General features: G+C 46.5%; 1 protein-coding gene across 1 annotated transcript in view; it reads right to left on the bottom strand.

Moving 5' to 3' along the window:
- MON1A (MON1 vesicular trafficking associated A) overlaps positions 1-24,409 on the bottom strand; it is a 105,339-nt gene that overhangs the window by 15,412 nt on the left and 65,518 nt on the right. The window contains exon 5 of the mRNA XM_085625064.1: positions 8,698-8,845. Within this exon, the coding sequence (XP_085481190.1) occupies positions 8,698-8,845 (148 nt within the window). The remainder of the gene's footprint in view (positions 1-8,697; positions 8,846-24,409) is intronic.

Raw genomic sequence — 24,409 nt, 5'->3', positions numbered from 1 at the left:
ATGGGTCACTGAGCCAAAAGGCTGGATGTAACGAAACTGTGAAAGATAATTTGTATGATCCTTAACCATATGGCCTACAATTCACGCAAGTCTAGAAAAAGAGAACGGCTATTTAAGCCACGAAGAGCACCTGTATGTGATAATGGTTGAAATGCTCCAGCGCACTGACAAGACTACATTGATGTTGAATGATGAATTCCATCCCATGCAAGAGACTTTCTTTAGTGATCCTGCTTAAGAGTCCCACAGCTTGAGGAATACTCACTGAAATCCCCACTGAATCAAAGAAAGTGATACTGATATTTACAAAGCGAGGAAGTAATAGTAAATGTTCTGAATCTCCCAAGTTATACAGGAAGATAGTTAGAACCGATGGAGAACTCCCACAGAGCTTGGAAAGTGAGGACACTTGATGTCCCAGAGGAACCTGGAGGTGAGGACCGGACAAGCATTTTGGTGACCTAGGTGGAGGAAGCTTTGGGTGTTCCCAACAAGGCACTCACAGAAGGAACTCAACAGTGTTTTCAGCTGTAGACTTAAAAAGTATCCTCATCTGAGAGGACTTCGAACAATACAATCATGTTTGCAAAATTAAGATTTGAGAGATGTAATACTAGAGGAAAGGCAAAGGGAAAAAACACAACTGTAACACAGTCTCATAAAACTCTTCCCCAGTGCTTTTTGAGCCACAAAGGCAAGGAGAAAATAACCTAAACCTGTATGAAAAGACTTTGTGGTCGAAGGGGACTAGTGAGAATATTTTCCCAGTTAAACTATCAGGAGTGGTAGATGGCAGGAGGTACCTGGTTTTGGACCTGAAAGAAGTAAGAGTCCCATAATTCGCACAAGAAAGTTCTCACAAGTGGCACATGTGACGGCCATCAAACAAAACTCCTCCAACTACACTTGAAGGAGCCCGAAGTAACGAGATGCAGATCTACTTGAAGTCTGTGTTACTTCAAGATAAGTAGCCTGATTGGATTCAAGCCGCTGGGAGCCACTCAATGGTACACACAGAGACTCACAGGTGGACTGAAGAATGTGATGAATACCCGCTGCTTCCTTCCATCCATCTTCTTCCCCTTTTTGACCTACCCTAATTTGTTCCCCTAACTTACCAGACTTACTCCAGTATTGAACCAATCCCTTTACTTTCATCCACACCCAAAAATGGAAATCAGCAAGACTCCAGGTATGGAAAGCTTAGAATGGACCGCCTCACCTCTTGCAGGAGGGATAGGAAACGGGAAAGAACCGCACTCATTTAGCTGAACGACAAGCAATCACAGAAAGAACGAAAATAAATAATGACTATGCATGTAACATGGTTGGCATAAATATATATCTACATTATATGTAAACTTGGTCCCCATCACGGTACTGCATTTCTGATGAAATATTTATTTTCGAAAGAGAAAAAATGTTTTGTAAAATAAATTCTGTCACCTGTAAAAGCATATCTATATACTACCTATAGCTGGCTGGTTTTGAAGAGAAGTACTACCAACAATCCATGTTAACGTTCAATAACTTTATATAGATTTTTAACATCCGTGCTAACCAAAAGGTAGTTTTCTTCCCATAGTAAATCATATATTGTTTCAGTAGACGTATGGAATCTCTGGCGTGAGAGGGTAAGATAACTACAAGGGGGAAGGAAGTGAAGTGGGGAGCTGAGGGTTTGATATTGGCCATGTTTAGAACACTAATTTGAACCAAACACAAACAATTATTAGTATTAACTTTGTAATTTTACAAATTGTAGTACACAGACACACACACACACACACATATATATTTTTGGACTATTGGATTAACTACAAACAAACAACATTTTGATGTTGGTGTAGCAAAATGATGCTAATAGAATTTGTTTATAATTTGTAAAGACTCATAGCATGCTTTGAGAGATACATATGTTAGAGAAGGTGTTGTTCTCGCAGGTAATGTAGCTAGATATTTATGCCAAAGAGATTACATCCATAGTCATTCTTTATTTTGCCCTTACTCAGATCTGTAAACGCGGACGATTCCACAAAACGCATGTTGGCTGGCTGTGCCATCAACTGTGATCTCTTGCCCTACATATGAATAGAATGACTGGTTGGCTGTGAAAATATTTGTGATCTAATGGCTATAACTGAGTGCAAGGACTCGAATAGAAGACACTAAACGTGGTGATAATCAAAGGAAATAGAAGAGGTGCAATTTAAAACAAATTATGCTCTGGAAAGTGAAACTATGTATAGCTGTTTGAAACTGATGAAAACAATTAATATAAAGCTGAGCTTTTAATGTTTTTGTGTCAAAAAACTGTTTTGCACTTTCGTAATATGAGAATAAATACATGTTTTTCATATGCAATTTGAACATTAGCAATTTTTGCTCCATGAAGTAAACCCCTTTCTTTTTGAGTGAATGGCTATATTCAACCACAGAAAGAACTTGAGGTCTACAATGACAGTGAGAATAGAGTGGTCCAGCAAAAACGAGGGAAATAAATGTTTTGTGTTGGAATCCTTCCTAGTTTCCCCACTTGAATTCTTACAAAAGTAAGAAAAGTTAATAAATGAGGTATAGTAGAGCTGGGATACGTGCCAGAAGTTTTTTATGAACTTAGAAAAATGAAGGTCCATGTACCAAAATGATATACATAATTTCTCCCTATACAGATGAGCGGCCAAAGTGTTGTGTAGAGAAGCAACATTCAGATGAAGACCCAACTCTGGATAAAGGGAAATATTGCAATATTAAATTCATGTTACAGTAGGTAAAAATAATTTACGGAGCACAAAAATACAACATAATAAATTTTAGAAACCAATGCAAAGGTGTATAGCTAGATATATAATTTTTAGATATTTATAAACATAGCAGACTTCATGGAATAGTAGTACATGTACTGTATTACGTTTTTTACCATTCCAAGATGGCTACTTCGTTTATAATCAATTCAGTGAATTGCACCACAGCATTCAGTGGCGGCTGGTCCATTAGGGGCGTTGGGGCAGCGCCCCACAAAAGAATCGGCCAGTGAACAGGATGGAATGTAAACAGACGAATTGACAGCTTACAATTCGTCTGTTTACATTTCCGGGCCGCCTGTGCGCTTCATTGCCGGTGAAAGTGCGCTGTGCGCATGTCACGCACAGCGCACGCAGGCAGAGACGAGCAGGAGTTAAAAAGATGGTCTGCGCATGTGAGAGAGGAGCAAAGCCCCTCACTCACATTCACAAACCATTAGGTTTGCTGCGCATGCCCTGTGTAGAGCAGGAGTTTGAAGATAGGCTCCTGCTCGGGCGGTGATGCGTTTTGCGCAAAGTCGCCCCATGCCCTATCAAATACCAGGAAAGTAAAGAAGGTTCAGCCGCCCGGCCCCCCAGTCTCCTCCTAATGGGCAAAAGAAAAGAGCGGGGAGAAGTTACTTCCACCATGTTGCAGAGCAGCAGACGTGATGCGACACGGGACCGGAGAAGATGGCTGGTAAGTTCTTTTATTATTGATTAAAAATAAATTAACTTCCCCCCCTACCCTCTCCAGTCATGCCGGCCGCGCCTGCTTATATTCTGTCCTTCTGTTTCTTCTATTGTATGTCACAAGGGCCCGCCCAGTCACTCTGAGCCCTACGGGAGGCCCCGACAGCTTCTCACGTGTGGGCCTGTGGGGCGATCCCCCGACCCGAGGGCCTGTCTCTTTTCCATATGGCGATGGTTTTACAAGCCAGGAGCTGGCAGCTCCCACCCCAGGCTGGCCCCACTGAGGAGCAGGCCGAGGTCCACGAGACCACAGCCAAACCCCACGCAGCTCACTTGTTTGCCGCAGACGGGGGCTGAGCTCACTTGGGCATCTGTGCAGCAGGGCCCGCCCAGGCATTCTCTCAGGCCAAGGTTCACAACAGGGGCTCATTACCTCAGGTCCCGGAGGCTCCCCTGTTCAGGCCAGGTGCAGGGCCGGCACCTAGGGCCTACAGGCTGCAGAGGTCCTCCCTCTGACCAGGAGCTCAACTGCCTCTTCAAAAGACAGGTCAAGCACTCAGCGACCTTCCATGCACAGGTCACGCTACCCCTCTCCACAGACCAGCTTGAGGCAGGCACCCCAGTCCATACTTTCCTGATCCTCTTTTGCAGCCCAGCAGGTCAGGTCACACCATGTCAGGGCCAGGCTGGGTCCTCTCCACTGCGTTCTTTCTTGTTTCTCCATATTTGCATGCAGGATCGCCGTTCAAAGGGTCAATCATCTGTCACCTGGCTTATAGTATTCGATCCCATGGCATCTACAGCTAACAGCTAATCAGGCCACCAGTCTCTTCAGGATGCTGCAGGATGTATTCAGTGGGGTGGGAGCACAATCGGAGCATGTTTACACAGCCATCTTGTTAGGCCACGCAGCCTTATAGTGCATAACATTGTCATTTTTGTTTTGACTTGGTGTATAATACTAATGTATACTAAGATTGTTATTTAAACATGTATATTACATTTATTTAATTTTTGTATTCATGAGTAACTCCCGCGAGTGAGTCAAGCACACAACCCCTTGCATGGAGTCTGAGGGGGCTGTAATTCCCATTTGTCGCTTACAAATGGCTTGTGAGATAGTATATTTTAAATTTTGTTGATAATAGCGTTTTACTACAATTTTGAATTAAGTATGACACTAGAGATTTTGTGAAACTAACAAAAATGTATTATGTATTGCACCATTAAAAACATACAATGATGTTTTTTAAGGTCCTGCGAGACACTCGCAAGCCCCTCGTGAGAGGTACCGGATAGCAACGACACACCCATGAAGCACATTATGATTGGTTCATACATTGCCATTACTTGAAAAATTAAGAATCCATCCTATGTGTCTCATTTGTGTTTTCGATTTTGGTGTGGGTACACCTTCCACTTTGGAAATCTATTTTTGGAAAACTTAGAATGTCTTTCTCTGACTCAGATAAGCAGACAGGAGCAGTTCCACCACGTCAAGCTGCTCAACCTGCCAAAGAAGCTCTCATTTGGCAATTTTTTAAAATGAGACAGGAGGGCATTCTCCTCCTTCACAGTATCGACCCACATGTAATGATACCGTGAAGGAGGCAGGACGCCATTCTAGAAAAACGTGGGCTTTCGTATCATGGTGATTGTATGAATACAAAGGGAGAACTTTTGTAGATGCTTGCAGTGACCTTACGTCTGATACCTGTTGACTGGATAAGATAAGATGAGGACCAGGGAGATTCTGAATATTTACTCTCTATGATTCCATCAGATGAATGAACCATTCATAGCCTCTCACTTGAGAAATTATTTGAAAGAAGATTGTCACTTTGCAATATCAGACGACTACAGGCTGGTCTGCCTGGAGTGGGACCAGACGAGGTTGCTCAGTGTTTGGCAAGAAGAGTTGGATTGGTTGGGTGTGTAGGCTCTGAGAACTGAAATCACTGTGGGGTTGTCACGCTTTCGATGGCACTTGTGGGTGCCTTTGAAATGTTGAAAAGTCTACATTTGGCGTTGGCTGGCTCATCTATTGGAGACTTGGAGGAGAAGGCGGGGGAGGCTGGGGGAGACCGGAGGCTTGGAAGGAGGGAGACAGACTGAGGGAGAGCAGAGGCTTGAGGGTGGAGAGGGAAGAGACTGAGAGGGAGCGGAGCCTTGGAGGTGGAAGAGAGAGAGAGAGGTTGAGACTTGAAGATGGAGAGAGAGAGAGACTGGAAGGAGAGTGGAGGCTTTTAGGTGGGGGAAGAGAGCGGCTGGGGGAGAGCAGAGTCTGAGGTGGATGAGAGAGGAGCTGTGGAGGAGTTGAAACTCAGAAGTGCATTGTTGACCTTCTTGCTTTCTCATGTTTGCTTGAAAGTGCACCATTTGCCCACTCTAAAAAAAGAGTTTTCTCAGGGTTGCTCTCTCGCCTCAGGGCACTCTTCCCGAGCTTTTACGCCTCACCACTTTCAAATGTTACCAGCCGCCACTGACAGCATTGGGTAGCAAACGCTGACTAAAGTGTCTGAAAAATGGATGCCACAAACAAATAAATCAACCTTTTTTTTTTGTACAATCAATTCATCATGCTTTGGTCTGCACTCAAGTACATCTGCAACAGCATACAGACACCTGATCCGCATATCACACAAACATCAAAACAACCTATGGCTCACATAGAAACTAAGGCTTTTCTTTCAATGGCGGAATAATGGCTTTCATGTAATCTTTATTTACAAAAGGTCTCCATGTTCTTTCTGTATTTGCACCTGCTCCTGTCCTAAACCCAAGAGCTCACATTAACTAAGGTTACACAGGTTCTTTCAAAACACAAGGCTTCAACGCAGGTGCCTCCGCAATCATCTTTCGCATGATCAATATGTTACTCTTCTCGCCGACTCTACACAGCCCCTTTATATAACAATTTCTTCAATGATTCTGTGAGGCCTGAATACCAAAGCATGAACTTGTTTTTAGCAAACTTCCAAAAACGACTGGAGCTGGTCTTTATTCCTGGAGAGATTCCATGCATGATGGCCTTCAATAGATGAGTTCTGGGTTCCACTCCTCCACGCATTAACAAGTAATACAAAGACTGCACTTCAGTAGAGTGAAAGGTGCACTTGTCTTTCAACAGTAATTTCTCGCTCCATATATAGCTAGCATTTTCTCTAATTCCATGTAGTGCTGAGAATCATTGGCCACAAATATTAAAATATCCTGGAATGCTGTTGCGCATAGAACCCTTTGGACCAAGTTGTAAATCCATTCCTAGAACATAAGAGGATGCAGATACCAGCCGAAATGGCAATCTCACATATCTAGATGCCCCCATCTGATGGTACAATCATGTAAGTGACCATAACTCCAGGATGCACTCCATCTGATGGTAATGCCATCCCTCAGTGGTTGGGAAATACTTAGATGATACCCACTTAAATCTTTAATTTTAGCTAATCAATGGCAATCCATATGAACGTTTTTGTTCACAGAGCACAAATCTTTGCAGATATGTAAATCATCACCAGGTTTTCCTTGCCTATGCCAACTGGGGAAACCCACAGAGAAGATTCAGCTTGCTCAATATTCTTGTCTTTTCACATTTGTTCTAAAGGGTCGGATAACTATCCTCTGATGATTCTGAGCGGTTCGATGCACACTTTAAGACAAATATGACAAAGCGGAATGCTATTTCTTTTAATAGATTTAATCATCGACAAGCCCATACAGCAAAACAGTGCAACGTCCAGCGAAGGACAAAATGCAAAAAGGTACTAAGTAGAGGACTATTATGGGGCGTAGAGGACCAGGAAGACGGTCACCCAGGCCCTCGTCATCAGCCGTCTGGACTACGGCAACTCCCTCTACGCCGGCACCACCGCCAAACTCCAGAAAAGACTTCAGCGGATCCAGAACGCCTCAGCACGACTCATCCTGGACATCCCCCGCCGCAGCCACATCTCCGGACACCTGAGAGACCTGCACTGGCTCCCGGTCAACAAAAGAATCACCTTCCGACTCCTCACCCACGCACACAAAGCCCTACACAACCAAGGACCAGGATACCTCAACAGCCGCCTCAACTTCTACCCTCCCAAACGCCAGCTTCGATCGACCGGCCACGCCCTCGCCACCGTCCCCCGCATCCGAAGAGCCACCACAGGGGGACGACCCTTCTCCTACCTCGCCGCCAAGACATGGAACTCCCTCCCGACTCACCTCCGCCTGACCCAGGACCACCTCGCCTTCAGGAAGCAACTCAAGACCTGGCTGTTCGAGCAGTAGCGGACCCCCCTCCCCAAGCGCCTTGAGACCCTCTGGATGAGTAGTGCGCTATATAAATGCTTTGATTGATTGATTGAGGAGGCCTGAGGAGAAAGCTCTGGGTGTGGCAGCCTGATCTAGTAGGTGAGTGGATGGAAGAGCTAATATTTCTGCACTCATGAGAATTATCCAGTGTGCTGTAGTAGGGACCTGCTGTTTGATTGGGTTCCAGGAGCCACCGTTGTGAGCAGCAACTTAATATTGGAGAGTAGTTCTTTCTCTCTACTGAAGTTTTATCCAGAGAGCGATGGGAGCTTTGTGTAATTGATGCTAACTCAAAGGCAAACAGGTGTAAGGCATACATGAGCTGACAAAGGTGTGGTGTTTAGTTTGGTCTGTGCTTGGGATACAGCAGGTTTGGCCTAAATACACAAAGCTGTGGCTGGCACTGGCTGCAGTAGTGGCAAAGTGTAACATTGCAGGAATTGAGAAAAGGATCTTGATTGGTGTTGGCAAGCAGAACACACAATGTATTCGAGTAGAGGTTGCCTGAAGAAATGGAGGAAGATTTGGGGGAATGGAGGAGAGGGGAATGAGCAAACACTGTTTCCCCACTAAGTGGACTTATCATTCACTACCTAATGCAAAACTAAATGTAAAACCAAGGTACGAAAGAAGATGCGTTGACATTGTATTTTGATATATTGTTGTTCAAATACACTGCAATAAAACGAATTTAAGAAAACGTTTTGCATCCCTGCTGTTCAGCACAAGCATGTTTCCTCAGGACTGTAGTACCTCAGCACTATTTGCTGGACGAGTTCCTTATTGTTAAAGTTTAAATATTTTAGGCAATCCTTAACTGCTTTAAAAATCTAGGTTTCTCTGACCATATAAAGAATTACTAGCATGCTTTAACAATAGATGGAACTGCTTGCTCCACAGCAGAAGGATTCATCCTTACCCATGCCAAGAGATTTTCACTGGGCCCTGTGTAGTAGATGTTCTTTAACGGATGTGAAGAACTGTGGGCTCGACTGTGCAAATACTGGTACAATCCCAGAAGCCTCTCCTTCTCTTCTTCGGTAACATATGGTGCCTCTATTTCAGGGCTGGTAAAACAAAAACGTAATCAAGTTATAATGATAGCCTCCACATTTTGAAACTCATGCAACCCATTTAGTTAGTCATTGCTTTCTCCCTGGTTGAATAACAGCTTGCTCAACAGAACCTTCCAATTATCACCATAAGAGTTACCCAGTGGCAAACGAACAGTTGAGTATAAATGCCCATTTAATATGATAACTCTTTATTGTGAATATACCCACTGTATTGAGACCATGTCCTGAATGATGGAATCTTTCACTCCTGAACAATTAAGTAGTGCAATAGTGAAGATGTATCTAAATCTAGCCACATCTCTTTGCATGCTTCATCAAAAGAGAAGACATGGGAGCTACTTCTTCACAGTCAATAGTTGACCTTCCAAGGTAATATCCTGCAAGAGACACAAAAATATAAAATATCCAATGCAAACACAAAACAATCATCCTTAGCTTCAAAGAGTTTAATTTAATGATAAAGCGCTGAGATGCATTGGTGACCGCTATAGCTTGGCCTACATTGAAAGTAAAACAAGTTGTCCAGGTGAACCACACAACTCTTTTAGGCATGAAATCACTTGATTTACAAGGTGCTTGAAAATGGCAGAAGCCTTCCTCAGGCCAGATGGCATAAACATTAAACGGGTAGAGGCCACCTGGGTTGAAGTGTACTGTTTTAACCATGGCACCAGATGTGAAGGCAATCTTTGCTGCACCTAACTTGTCTACCTGAGAGGGAGAACAGATGGGTAGCAACATTTTTTAGGACTTTCATTTATGCAACTCCAAAACGTGCTACGCCTTGTTGCTCATGACTGATCCCAATTACTGGGGATCTGGTTTAATTTAGCAGTTCTCTATGTCTTTACAAGCAGTTTCAAAAATTGCAAAATGCTGTGCTTCAAACTGAGTTTGGTCTCAGACACTGGTATGGCATTATGGAGGACTGGTAACATTCTCACTGTGTCCTAGCCGAGACATGAATTCACCTAACGGCATTGTGCTCCAAGCACCTTGCAATGTAGCCCCCTTTTGTGCCGTCACATTTTTGGTCCCTTCATGTCAGGACATCAACACTCCCTTCATTACAATTGAAACTCTTGGCATCCTAAACGTGTTCGTCACGCTTCACATTCTATTCAGATCTAGCTTTCTCATTAACCTTTTCCATCTTGGTTCATGATCGCCCAGATGATCACTGAAAAGTTCCTTCTATAGACACCCGTTTCCACCGGTGATAAGATTTACAGGATGCACTATATATGTTGAAGCCCTCACATGCATTAGCGTGTGAGTTCTGTAACATATGGTGTGTAGTAGTATGTAGAGGTGCTTCTGATTGGTTGTTCTCTGTGTGGCTACTTCACTGTGTTTTTATGTGGTGCTACATGTCAGGGTGAGACAACTTCAGACTCCTTGTTCCTTCACGATGACATGGGCAGCTTTCTTTGCTGGTAAGGTGACCACTACAGAGAAAAATCAATGATGTGGGTACCAACTTGTCAAGTCCAAGATCAATTAATAAATTCGTACACATCACTATACATCTGAAATAGCTGGTAATACCATAGATTAGCCGTGACATTGGCTTGGTATATACCAAGTAGGACAAATCCCACATGTAGCCTAAAATTTAAGGTTCTGTTTCAAATTGTCAACTACAAAACGACACCAACTCTTGCAAGACAGGTAAACCCACCAGTCAATCGTCTAGAAATTGAAATCCAATAGCCAATGAAACTATTGAGCCATCAAATAACACATACACTGACAACCTGTGTATGGATAACAAAAGTGCCTGGGTTGTCAATTTCCTCATATCTTAGTACTGTAGGCGGTAATTGAACGACCGTGCCTCATTGAGACATTCTGATCTAGATGTCATGGACTGTGTTTCTGTGCAAATACCAATCACTTAAGCATAGAAGCCACAGCCTCTGCATCTCTACCCCAGTTCCTGGAACCTATAATTACAAAAGTGAAAATGCTCTCTATATTTGTGTCAGTTGCATGGACCACCCACTTCTAGTGGCAATTATCATGTGCTCCTAAAGTCTTTCAAGGAAACAAATCAATCATCTTTGCCAGTCCACTCTGGCAACAAGACCCAGCATCTGTCCGCCTCGAGGAGTAGCGCCGGTTTGAAGAGGTCTCGGATCTCCATATAATCCTCGGGAAATCTAATCTGATCCCCATTGGATGACTAGCCAACGTGACGCATAGGGAGTTGCCACAGGTAGGGTTGCCATGGGTAGGAGAGGGAACATGTTATTTGGGGATAAGACTGGCAAATACAGCCCCAGTTTACTTAGATTTAAATATTGGGAGAGTGATCGAGGGAAGTAAAGGTTCCGTACGATTTGGCGTGAACGACCGCTCTCCTTAATGGGTCGAATAGCACTGGTGAAAATGATCATCCTACCTCGTTGCCTCTACACACAACAACACTCTATATATATGGTACCATGACATTAATGCAAAACATTAGATGCCATAGTGTCGGGCCTCTTATGGGGCAATCGATGTAAAAGAGTGAAACTAACAACACTGCAAAGAACATGGGCTAAGGGGGGGTTGGAGGTGCCTTGCTTGGAATTCTACTATATGGCTTCCCAACTACAACACGCAATACATTGGCTGGACAATAATGACAATTGGGAACGATGCCCGTTGGCGGGCACACATGAGAACCGCCCACTGCTAGAGATAACAATGCTTGGGCGGGGTGCCCACCCCTCAACCTCATACAGGGATGTGGAATTCCTATAGCTCGACGCCCAGGACATATTTTTAGGGCTCAAGGGCAACAACCCCCTGCAGCACAAACCATTTGGCTGCCAGTTTGCAGTACCACATTATGGATCAGGGAAGAGCACTGTCTGCTGTTACGTTAATATTTTTGTCCATATGTTAATGCTGTTCACACTTGTATTCATGGTTCATTACTTGAAAGTCTTTATTACTAGGGTGAGCGCTCTAAGTAAATGTTGAAAGCTCTGATTGCACTACTAACAGTGGTTCCAGTATAAAATTGTATACACACATTTTTAAAGGTTAGCAGTATGAGCCTATGTATAATGCTCTCAGAATGCTCTCTGGTTTGATGCAAATATTTGCAGAAGGTTGAAAGCAAGAATGATGAATCATTGCTTTATTAAAAAAAAAATCATAAAAAATGAAAGCAGGAAAAAAACATTTTGCTTTACTACTGTAAAATTTCAAGTACCATTTCTTTGCAGCATCATTTAGTAACATGTGTTGATCAATGCTAGTAGTTCCCAAAAATATTCATAATGGAAAATCAGTGTAACAAGTTTGAATAGGAATGTGGGAAACAAACATAAACAAGCATTGGCAAAGCCAGTAGGTCTGAAATTGGTGGTCAGCTTTTTAGTTTTGTGTGACTTGTTTTGGCACTGCTTCTTTAAAACCTTATTGGTATGAGAGCTGGAGGGCCCTCGCCATTATAACCAACATTGACAAAAGCAAAAAGTGTTTTTTGCTCATGGCAGTCTTTCAAGGCTTGATTATGTTCTGATGCCAGCGGCACAGGCGGGGAGGGTTGGGGAGGTACGACATTTGGCGCGGGGTGTTTCGGACCACTCCCCGCTCCTGCTGCACTTCGACATTGTCCCGAGGGGGGAGGGGAGGGTGGTCCCGGTCAATCCCTGGTACCTGCGTGACCCCACAATTCGCGCAGATTTGGTTAAATCTCTTGAGCGGTATTTTGAAGATAATGTGGGGTCTGTATCGTCTGCGGTCTCTCTGTGGGAGGCGTTTAAGACGGTAATCCGGGGGGAGGCCCTGTCCCTTATTTCCCATTCCCGAAGGCGCGGGCGGGAGGAGGTGACCCGTATTGAAACTGAGATAACTGAGTTGGAGGGTGATCTGGAATGTGGGGTGACGGATGACAAATTACATGCTCTCCGACTCAAGCAGGCGGACTATAAGGCCCTCGTCACGGAGGCAGCCAGGGGCCTCAGTAGAGAGCAGCAGGGGAGACTGTATGATGTGGGTGATAAGGCTGGTAAATTGATTGCGTGGCTGGATAAAAAGGAGAGAGCGAGTCGAGTTGTCCCGTCGATTGAGAAATTGGATGGTGTGTGTGTCACTGATCCGGGTTGAAATTGTTGATTGCTTCGCAGAATATTTCCGCGGGGTGTATTCCCCGGTATCTTCCCGCTCGGAAGAGGATTCCCATGCTCTGCTCAGGGACATTGCGCTGCCTTCCCTTTCGGAAGAGGATAAAGTGTCGTTGGACGCCGCCCCTACATCTGAGGAGATTGCCCTCACCATACGCTCAGTCGCTTCCGGCAAGGCCATGGGTCCTAATGGCCTTCCCATCGAATTGTACAAGCTGCGACCGGATACGCTGGCGCCACATCTCCGTGCTATGTTCCTCGCGGCCCGTTCGGCGGGTTCCCTCCCGCTGGACCAGCGTCTGGCCACTATCGTGGTTATTCATAAGGAGGGGAGGCCGCGGGATCGGGTCACGTCTTACAGGCCCATTTCTCTGTTGAATGCGGAGCCCAAAATTCTCGCCAAGGTGCTGGCTAATCGGCTGGTTAGCGTGGTGTGCGATCTGATTCACCAGGACCAGTCCGGCTTTATCCCTCATCGCAACACCGCGCTTAATCTGCGGCGTTTGCATGGGGTGCTCGCGCGGGTCCCGTTCATACGAGAGCCGGCCATTTTGGCGTCCTTGGACGCCACTATGGCGTTCGACACGCTTGAGTGGCCATATATTTGGGCGATGCTGGCGAAGTTTGGTTTTGGCCCGGGATTCATTGGTTGGGTGAAACTGTTATACTCCGGACCTCTGGCGCAGGTGGTGGTGAACGGTAGAGTTTCGGCTCCGTTTGAGCTGGGCAGGGGTACGCGGCAGGGCTGCCCGCTGTCGCCGCTCCTCTTCGCGCTTGCCTTGGAGCCCCTGGCGGAGTGGCTGCGGTGGGATCCTTCCATTCGTGGTCTCCGTTGGACCCCTGAGTATGAGGATCGCGTATCCCTTTACGCAGATGATATCCTTTTATACCTTGCTTCCCCGTGTAAATCACTGATTGTATTAGTGGATGTTTTGCATTCCTTTGGCCGCAATTCTGGCCTAGTCATCAACTGGGCTAAATCCTGTGTGCATGTCCTCTCCGGGGAGACTCCTATCCTACCGCGGGGCTGCCCTATCCAGGTCGCTCCGCAGGGATTTAAGTACCTGGGTATCTTTATTACCCTGGACGCTGAGGCCCGATATAAACAAAATTTGCTCCCCCCCCCTCCAGCGCCTGAAGGAGGACGTGGCGCGTTGGAGGCGCTTGCCGCTCTCATCGCTTGGCCGTGCGGCATTGTTTAAGATGATGTCGCTGCCACGTTTCCTATATGCTTTACAGAACACGATGGACGTTGTCCCGGCGCGCTACTTTCGCGAGGTGGAGAGTCTGCAGCGCCACCTATTCTGGGATGGGAGGCCGCGTATCGCCCTTGCGAAGCTGACACTCCCGTGGTATGACGGGGGTTCGCCCTCCCAGACATCAAACGGTACTACTGGGCCTCCCAGCTGGCCGCGATAAACCACGGCCTTTACGGGCCCGCTTTAAACCCGGCCTTTGAGATGGATAAGCTATTACTGCCGGGTGGTGACTTTAATCGGGCGCTTTATTCTCGATCGCTCGACGCGCGTCTGACGGGCCCTACGCGGGTCATGGTACGGGTGTGGCACGCGGCAAACTTGGCGATGGGGTGGAAGGATCGATTGACCCGGGCGACGCCACTGTATGCCTCTGAGCGGCTGGGCTCCCTGTGGACCTCGAAGGGCTTTGAGAAGTTGGACATTATAGGCATCAGCAGGGTGGGCGATCTCTGGACGAGGGGGGGATTCAAAACGTTCGATGTGCTGCAGACGGAATTCCAGTTGCAGGACAGGGAGTACTTTCGATATCTACAGGTCCGTCACGCGCTGGTCTCCGTATTCCCGGATGTTGCCTCCATCCCGGAGTACTCCCCTCTGGAAGATAGAGTGCTAGATGGGCATGTGCCGGATGGCACGATTTCCTTGATTTACAAAAAGCTCATCATTGATCGCTCGGGACTGTTGACTAGCCTTCGTGAGGCGTGGGTCGCCGATGGATTGGAGCTGGACGACGAGGACTGGGTGTCTGCGGTGGCCTCCCCGAAAGAGGTGGCCATACCGGCCCGCCTTCGCTTCGTCCAGCTCAAAATACTCCATAGGGTCTATGTTACGGGGCCGGGTCTGATGCGTATGGGATATTCCGTGGATGGGTTGTGTAAGCGTGGGTGTGGTTCATTAGGGACCTTCGTCCATATTTTGTGGGAATGTCCGGAGGTGGCGCGATTCTGGCGTGGTGTGCATGCGGTGTTGCAGGCGGTCACACATGTGCCGCTGCTTCCTGAGGCGAGGAGGTGTCTGCTAAATGTGTGGGAGCCGACTGATTACTCAGTGCCGCAGACGTGGTGGGTGACTCTGGGCTATATGGTAGCCAAGCGTGACATAGCGCAATTGTGGGGCTCCCAGAGGTCGCCAACAGTCTCGGCATGGAAGGACAACATGGATTGGTGTATGTTTCGGGAAAAAGTGGTGTATGTCGCGAGAGGTAAGCCTGGGAAATGGGTGAAAGTGTGGGGCCCCTGGAACTCCTACCGTGGCGGAATTTGTACCCCGCCGCTGACGCCTGATCTGGCACTGGCCCCGTCTCCCTAGTCTCCTTGTCTCCTGGGTTCTGGGTACTGAGTCCACTTTGTCTCCGCTCCGGCCTGTCCCCCCCCCGCTTTTCCTGTGGATCGGTAGGGTCCTCCCCAGGGGAGCTCATACTGCTGCTTCGACTTCTTGCTGCCTTGTGGATTTGTTTGTTATTTCTTACATAAAAATGGAACCGCCATCTGGGGGGTCCGGACGGTGTGGCCGCCAACGTTTTTTCTTTCCAACTCCTGTGATCTCTCTCACGCTGCAGCGTGTGTTTCCCATTTGTATTCTATGCTCTTATTGTTTGCTAGCGGCCGGCCCGAAGGTTGTAGGCCCATTTTTGTATCTCTTTTGACTTCTGTAATAAAGGTTTCAAAAAAAAAAAAAAAAAAAAAGTGTTTTTTGGTGTCAGAAAGCACACACTGCCACAGTAGTTACTGGCACTGAACAAAACTACTTTGTGTGCCGATTTGCTCCTTGTGAAAGAACAGAATGCTGTCACTCAGTGAAGCCAGCCGATACAGAGAAAGAGAGAGACAGAATTTTAATAAACACAAAAGGTTGCAGTCAACGCCAGACCACATTAGGGTGCCCAATTATTAAAGAAAGTCCCAAAAGTGCACCCATAGTATATGTCCTTGCCTTAGGTGCAGCTATACGGCTTTCGTGAATTCCAAAGAATTTACAGTAGTAGGACAAGAAATAGTACTCCTTGAAAATATTTGTGAGCTGCATTTTAGGTTGAGCACATATACATGTGTAGATTTGCTCACGCGAAAATCTGAGTGTTTGCAAGTTCACTTTCCCCTCCAACCACTTTTTTCCGAGCTCTGGAAGAAGGTTTACGTCTGCTATTGTCGGGAGTAAATTTATAACATTGCTCAGTATGGGAAAAGATTACAGAAGAGGTGTTGAAAACGCTTACAACATGCATGTTAGGTTTGCACAGACTCAAAATGACATTCTAACCCTGGAACTATTGCTTACCACTACCTTCAGCCCAGTATGTAGATCTGCGGAAACGTGGCAACATAAGGGGATTGCAAGTATTCAAACACTACTATGGTATGAGCCCTGGCATAATCAGAAAGGTTATATCAGAGCTCCTATATAATGAGATTGCTGCCATAATGTGTCGCTGCACTACATGGAACCAAAGGGACAAGTGAATTTTGTTAGAATACAAGTAGCTAAATGAAGCAACCTGCCCCATGGACAAGTAGATATTTTATTAAATTCCACACCCCTGCCCATATATCGTGCGTCATGTGGCCACGGTATGGGACACTGTTGTGTGACGTGTGGTACGACGGGCACATTTTGCACAGCATATGCCCGTGTGAACTTTGCGTCCTTTCGCCTGTATAGCTGTCTCTATGTCGGTGAGACGGCAGAAGGAGGAGGGCTGCGATACGCTAGGTGACTTGTATGTAGAGGGAAGATTCATCACACATGCAGAAGCAGAGGTTGCCTTTAACTTGGGGACAGGTCAATTCCTACAGTACGAAAAAATCTCGAGTGTGGCGATAGAGATCTGGCCAACATTCCCCAACGAACATCCTAAGACTAACACGCTGAAAGTGATGCTATACATGGCACAGGGCAGAAGACTGATATTGCACCTTTATAAAGCCATAAGGGAAGAACTGCTGGGAGGGAAGCTTCCGATAAAAGAAAAATGGCCCTGGTTCTTGGAGGAGCCTCAGGGAATGGGAGAAAATACATGAGGGGCCGCGAACAGTGAGCTTCAATGCACGCTTTAAACTCCTTCAATATAATATGGTCCACCAGATGTATCTCTGCCCTCGCACCATCCCTTTAATATATCCCGCTCGTGCTGATGAATGCCCAAGATGCAAAGAGAGTGCAGCAGACTTCCTACATACGGTCTCGGCCTGTCAGATGTTTCGCACCTACTGCTGCGACTTGCTGACATGTCTTCAAAGAGCCACGGGATGGACGATACTTGGGAAGGCTGTCAGATACTGTTAGGTTTACTACCCTCACCCAAGAGAAAGAAGTAGACGGTTTCTTATGCTGGGACTCGTGCTAGCAAAAAGGCGAATTGCTATAGCATGGCCCTGTCTTAGACCCCCACAGAGTGAAAGCTGGATGAGAGATATGCACGAATGGGCCACAGCGGAGAGGGTTTGAATGAAGTTTGTAAGAAGGGATTAATAAAATCGAGGATGACCTACAGGCATAGTCCCAAATGATTGCAGAGATAAAGGTGGACATGTCGAGCACCTCAGGTAGCAGAGAGGCCGATGCCGAGCCGCCTAGTGTCCATTAAGTAAGTGTGAAGAGTAACAGATGGGGAATACTACGTGACCTCAAAAGACCATGTGAATTGGTATAGAGCCCTCTTATTATTCTTGGATTCAGCACACGACACGGAGGAGGGGTGAGGTGGGAGGGGAGGTAGTTAACAGTTTTTTATGGCATAATAATGGGAAACATCCATTACCACGGGGGGAATTGCATCGCAATGCCTTTACATCGCGGGTATTACAAAGCAAGTCGTTACAACGACTAGCACTGGATGGCACTCTAACCTAAGGAATAGTATGATTTACTAGTCCAACACCGTCCCTACTGTACGTAGACTGGTGTTGGAATAGTAAATCATACTATTCCTAAGTCCAGCGCCCTCCAGCGCAAGTCGTTGTAAAAACTGCAATGTAACGTTCCGCAATCATTTTGATCGCGTTGTGACGTCACATATTCCATAATAATCGTTGGCAGTCTATGGCAGGGGGCGTGTTGTCCTAAATGCTATTAATAGGAGAAATGACAGTAATTTGGTTTTGGTGCACATGTCAAAACTTATGTAAAGCTTTAAAATGTCAATATAACTGTTAAAAAAAACAACAACAAAAAAACAAGACCTAGCATCGAGAAACTCAGAATCGCTGTGCCAAAACCTTAAGCATCTCAGTCCTACAGAAGATAAGCTCTATAAACCCCCCTACTTGTTCCCTGAGCTTTCCAATATGAGAAGGGGCAGGCTTTGTAACCTGTGCTAGTTCTTAAGGCCAATGGTTTCTTGGAGTAACAGTTTTGAGTACAGTGCAAGCCCAGAAACCATCCATTCCTAAAGGTCACAAGCTCTAAAAACTGAGCTACTACCTTGAGCACATTCATTCCCAGAGGTGACAAGCTCTGTGTACTGAGCCAATTCCCAGACCATTTCAGTCCTACAGACGTCACGCTTTGTTTCCTGTGCTTGTTCTCCGCACCTTACAGGCTTTGAATGCTTCTGTCAAGCCACTGCTTCCCTGTAATAATAGAGACCAAAACCTGATTTGAGCCACCACTGCCGGTGTTAAAATATGACAACATTTACACAACATGCACTTTTAATACCAGCAGCAGACTTCCGTGGTGAGCAGTAGCTTTACTACAGTGATCTAATGAGCAACTAGAGTGCTAACATTCAGAATTTATGGCAAATGTGTGACATATCTGAATACCTTCTTGATGGAATCAAAGTAAAAAACTGAAAGCATTTCCTACTGAGGAGACTGCAGTAAATGAGGAAATTAGGAAACTTCATAACAAATCTCCCAAGATGGCCACCAGAGACAAAAGAGCCCAAATGCAGCACAAGTATCACCCAGATGTAGCCCAATGACAGAAGTGTGCAAAACACTTTTTATTTTTTGTGTTTTTGCAGTTTTGCAGGTTTATATAGTGCAGACTTGTCAAGTATTGGAGTGCTTTACATGAGCATTGGTTACATCACACAAGAACAAATTCATTTTGGTTGTAGACATGAGATTAAGTGATTTGACCAGAATCACAGAATGTCGAGCTGAAGCAGAAACTCCAACCTGGTTCCCCAGTCGCAAAGTCTGCAGCTCTGGAAGTAACACCACATCCTCTCCCCTAAGTGCAACATTTAATCAAGTGGTCAACTGGATAAAAAAACATAAAGATAACAAATAATTTAAAAGTGCTTTGTCGCAATTTGAAAACTCAGAAAATATGTCATCATTTTAGTTTTTTAGAGCACTAACGATCATTTTGATGCAAATAAGACCCTCTCATATATGTAAATTCTAAAGGAAATGCTCTAGGAATTACAGTTTTGATTACATCAAGATGATGCCAGGCGTTCCACACTTTTGTAAAAAATATAGAATGTTAGCAATCTAGTTGCTCATGAGGATACTGTTGAGAGGCAGAGGCCAGGGGCACAGACTCTGAAAATTGAAGGCAGGTAGGAGGGTGCAGAGGCAACAATTTGACCACACTGGGCAGGCAGGAAGGGCAGTGGCAGCACAACAGACTATGGATGGAAGTGGAAAGGGGTGCAGGGGCAACAAACCAACAATACAGGACTGGCAAGAGAGGCTGTGGCAATATAATAGACCATTGTGGGCAGAAGGAAGAGGCAGTGGTAGTACATACATGCCAACAGACCCAATTCAGCCAGGAAACGTCCAATGTTTTTAAGCTCAAATGGGCTTTATTCAATCTGTCTCCTGTCTACAATCTTTTTCACATGTAACTCAAAGGGGAAAATCAATACCCCAGTTTTTTTTCCAAATCTCCCTCTTACCAAGTTCAAAATGTTCGCAAGTATGGTACATTGGATCATGGAAGGCAGGAGGAACTGGGGTAGGGACACGGATAACAGAGGACAGGAGGGACATGGAGAGGTGTACCAAACTGACCCTACAGGGCAGACATCAGGGTTTGCAGCAGCACAATACACCACACAGGGCATGCGGGACGGGAGTGCAGCACAACAATCCATAGAAAGCAATAGGGAGGGGACAGAACCATGAACATGGACAACAGAGAACAGAGGGGAAAGAGGCAATGGTTGCTAGCTGACCATAATGGACAGACTGGAGAGAAAGCTGCAGCATAACACACCATAAAGGGCAGGAGGGATGGATCAGGGGCATTACAATGGAACAGACAAGCCAGGAGGGAGGGAGTAGGGGTCTGCACATGGAAACAGAGGGCTGGGGGCAAGGGGGCAGGGCAGGAGCAGCAAGATGACCATGGAGGTCAGGCAGGATGGGTACTAGAAACAAGACACACCATGGAGAGCAACAATGAGACTATGATGGCATACACACAGACCATGGAGGGAAGGTGGGAGGGGGTCAGGGGCAGCTAGCTGACCACACAGGGAAGGTGGGAGGGGCCATGGCAGCACAGAAGACCATGCATGGCAAGCGGGAGGGTTAGTGGCAGCACAATCTCTATGATGGGCAAGAAGGAGGGTGCAGGGGCATGCACAAAGGACCATGGAGGATAGAAGGGAGGGGCAGGACCTGGGCACAGACAAGAGAGTTCAGAGGAAGGGGCCTCACAACAGACCGCACGGGGCAGGCAGGAGGGGCAGATGCAGCACAACAGACCAGGGAAGGCAGAAGGGTGTGGCAGTAAAATGGACCATGGAGGACAGGAGGAAGGGGATAGGGGCATGGCATGTGGACAGGCAGGGTGGAGGTGGCAGGGACAGGTTACAGTCATCTGACAATGCTAGGCAGGTGGGAGGGGAGTGGCAGCTCAACAGAACACTCAGAGTAGATAGGAGTGGCAGGTCCATGGAACATGGTGGGCAAAAAGGATGGAGCAGAGGCATGCACAAAGACATCGGAGGGCAGGGGGAAGGAGAATAGGGGCAGCAAGCTAAGCACAGAGGCTAAGCAGGAGGTCAATGATGGGCCATAGAATTGGGCAATGGAGGGCAGGAGGAGTGGATTGGTACATCATGCTAAATGGAGGGCAGTGGCAGCACATCAGACCATGCATGGCAGGAGGGAGGAGGCTAGGCCATGGTTTCAAACAACAGAGGATAGGGAGGAAGGGGATGGGGCAGCAAGCTAACTGTTCAGAGAAGGTAGGTATTAGGAACTTTATTGTTTTTAAAATGTGTGTCTGTGCGAACTACTTAAAATATGAACAAGTATGCAGCATAATCTCACTTTTATTGAGGTAGAAGGGGACGTTTGTGACTGTGACTCTGGGCTCACTTGGCAGAAACACCCCCTGACCCTCCACCCCATCGCAAAATGTAATGCCCGTGAAAAGGGTAGGTGGAAGCAGTGTTATATAGAACATAGTCCTGAGAGCACGATTGAAAATGAAAACTAGATATAGTATATGGTATAAACTATGCACCAAAAAGTGTGATATAAGATGAACTGGGCGTGAAATAGAATATGCAATACATTGTGTGCAATGACAGATTCATTGGAGAGCGCGAGATAGCACAGGCACTAGCGCGTGCTATGCGATATGCGCCTTGGAGTGTAATATGCACAGGGCAGTGTTGTGTAACCTAACTAGTCTCTAAAGTTTTAATATAAAATATGTGCTGGGGAGTGTAACGTTGCATATGCACTGTGACAAAGATATGGATCCCAGATTGTAATATGTATGGCATAGCGCTGTGCGTTATAACATAGGCATCGAGGAAGGCACGTTAGATGGGGCAATATAACCCGTGCGAAGGCAAGTGTGGCATGACATATTCACGGGGTGGTGTTACAGTGCACATGGGCTAGAGAGTGTCATAGCATACGCACTAGCTGGTGGAATACAACACAAAGGTGTGTGGCACTCGGCGGGCACTGGTGGGTGTAACACAGCATTGGGCTCAGCCAGGAGCACGCTGTGACTCTCAAGTGAGGTTTGTCTCCTTTCCAGAGAGTAAAATAAAAAGTATTACACGTCTGGTGGTGGATGTGTGTTTTATTAACCGTGAGGGGGGGTTTCTTGCATAGTTTGGTCGCATTTTTTGTCGAATCCCCTTTGAATGGCTTGGTGTGCGTGTGTATTAAATGTGCCCGTCAATAGCTACCCATGCTTGTATAAATAAACGACAAGGGTGTCTACTTGGAGAGTACCCACCGGCAGGGGCGCTGGGATTAGGCACGGTAGGGCGTCAGACACGTCAGAGCTTCACTAGCGGTGTAAATACATTCCACATGGATTCATTGTATGCAAAGTCGCCTTTTAATGAATATCACGCAAATCGTCATGGTTATAGGTACATACGGTTTGTCCATCATGTCCTAGGTGTTTCTATAAATATATATTTTTTTTAAATAGTAAAAAACAAAGGCCGGCCCCGGGGGATGTGGTCCCCGGGGCCATAAGTGGCCTGAGGAGGGGGGCAACGCAGCCCCCCTCCTCCGGTCCCCGGGGCCGATTAAGGCCTTGGAAGGGCCAAATTAATTTTTTTCAACAAAAAAAATTAGGGTGCAGGCCCTTGGGGATGGGGTGCCCTGGGCCAATTAATTAGAAAAAGAAGGGGGGCCACACAGTCCTCCTTCTTAAAAAAATAAAAGACCAGCATCACGCCGGAGGCCACGCCCCCTCCTTGCAGCACTCTGCAAATGCGCCCCCTGGCCAGTTGTAAGTTGGGGAATTAATGCCCCTTCAATACTGAGGGTCCCTGAGGGCCAACTAGCCCAACAGGTATCTCCAGTATGCGCCAGGGAGCTGCGTTGCAGACAGGTCTTCTGAGGCCATGCCACTTTTTACACCTCTATGCAACACAGCTCTGTGGCACTTACTGGAGGTGCCTAGTGGGCTAGTTTGACCCTAGGGACCCTTAGGATTCAAGGGGACTTAATCTCTCAACTTAGAACGGCCACAGGGCGCGTTTACACAGTGGTGAAGGGAGCGGACGGGGCCTGAGGTGACGTGTGCAAACACGCCCTATGGCGCGTTTTAAGTTGTGGAAATAATTCCCCTTCAATCCTGAGGGCCCCAGGGGGCTAACTAGCCCACCAGGTGCTTCCAGTAAGCACCACTGAGCTGCATTGCAGAGAGGTGGTCCAGGCCGTGCCACTTTTTACACCTCTCTGCAACGCAGCTCTGTGGCGCTTACTGGAGGTACCTAGTGGGCTAGTTGGACCCTAGGGACCCTCAGGATTCAAATGAACTTAATCTTCCAACTAAAAACGGCCACAGGGCGTGTTTACACAGTGGTGAAGGGAGGGGACGTGGCCTGAGTTAACGTGTGCAAACAAGCCCTGTGGCGAGTTTTAAGTTGGGGAAATAATTCCCCTTCAATCCTGAGGGACCCTGAGGGCCAACTAGCCCACCAGGTGCTTCCAGTAAGCGCCACTGCACTGCGTTGCAGAGAGGTGGTCTAGGTTGTGCCCCTTTTTATATCTCTCTGCAACGCAGCTCTGTGGCGCTTACTGGAGGTACCTAGTGGTCTAGCTGGACCCTAGGGACCCTCAGGATTCAAGGGGACTTAATCTCCCAACATTAAAATGGCCACAGGGCGTGTTTACACAGTGGGGAAGGGAGGCGACGGGGCCTGAGGTGACGTGTGCAAACACGCCCTGTGGCGCGTTTTAAGAGGTAGTTTTAATCCCCTGCCCTATTATATAGTAGGGGCTTACAGAGGAGGTCATGCTAATCACAGGGGGACCCCAACGCATAGTGTTCCCTAGTGTATGTAGGTGTTTTCACTGTATTCTGAGTGTCTTTTAACATAGCACTGGCTCTAGGACTGGTTAGTCAGACTCAGTTACCACCAGTATCCGTCTGAAAAAGTTGAGGGTACTGGATGATTTTGCAACAAGGCTTCTTTCTGCTCTTCTGTTTGTTCTTTCTGCACGTTATCCTTCTTCCTGCACTGTTCTTCGTCTTTGAGGACTTCTGTTGCTTCTTTCTGCATTTCTTTTTTTTTTTCTGTGCGTTTTTTCATCTTTCTTCACATGTCCTATCACCCTAAAATACAGACTACCATTCTCGAAACCATAGACACACCAATACTAGTAGAGCTACAATATTCTGTGCACTATGCATGCAGACCTCTAACCAGCTACATAGCTTTGATACAGTCTTTTAATTACTCAGTTAGTATCTATGCAGTCTAGGAATCCTTCTGTCTGTCC

The sequence above is a fragment of the Triturus cristatus genome, chromosome 9, assembly GCF_964204655.1.
Source record: "Triturus cristatus chromosome 9, aTriCri1.1, whole genome shotgun sequence".
Lineage (NCBI taxonomy): Eukaryota > Metazoa > Chordata > Amphibia > Caudata > Salamandridae > Triturus > Triturus cristatus.
Note: the sequence above shows the minus strand (reverse complement) of the source record. Positions and strands in the feature narration are given on the sequence as shown.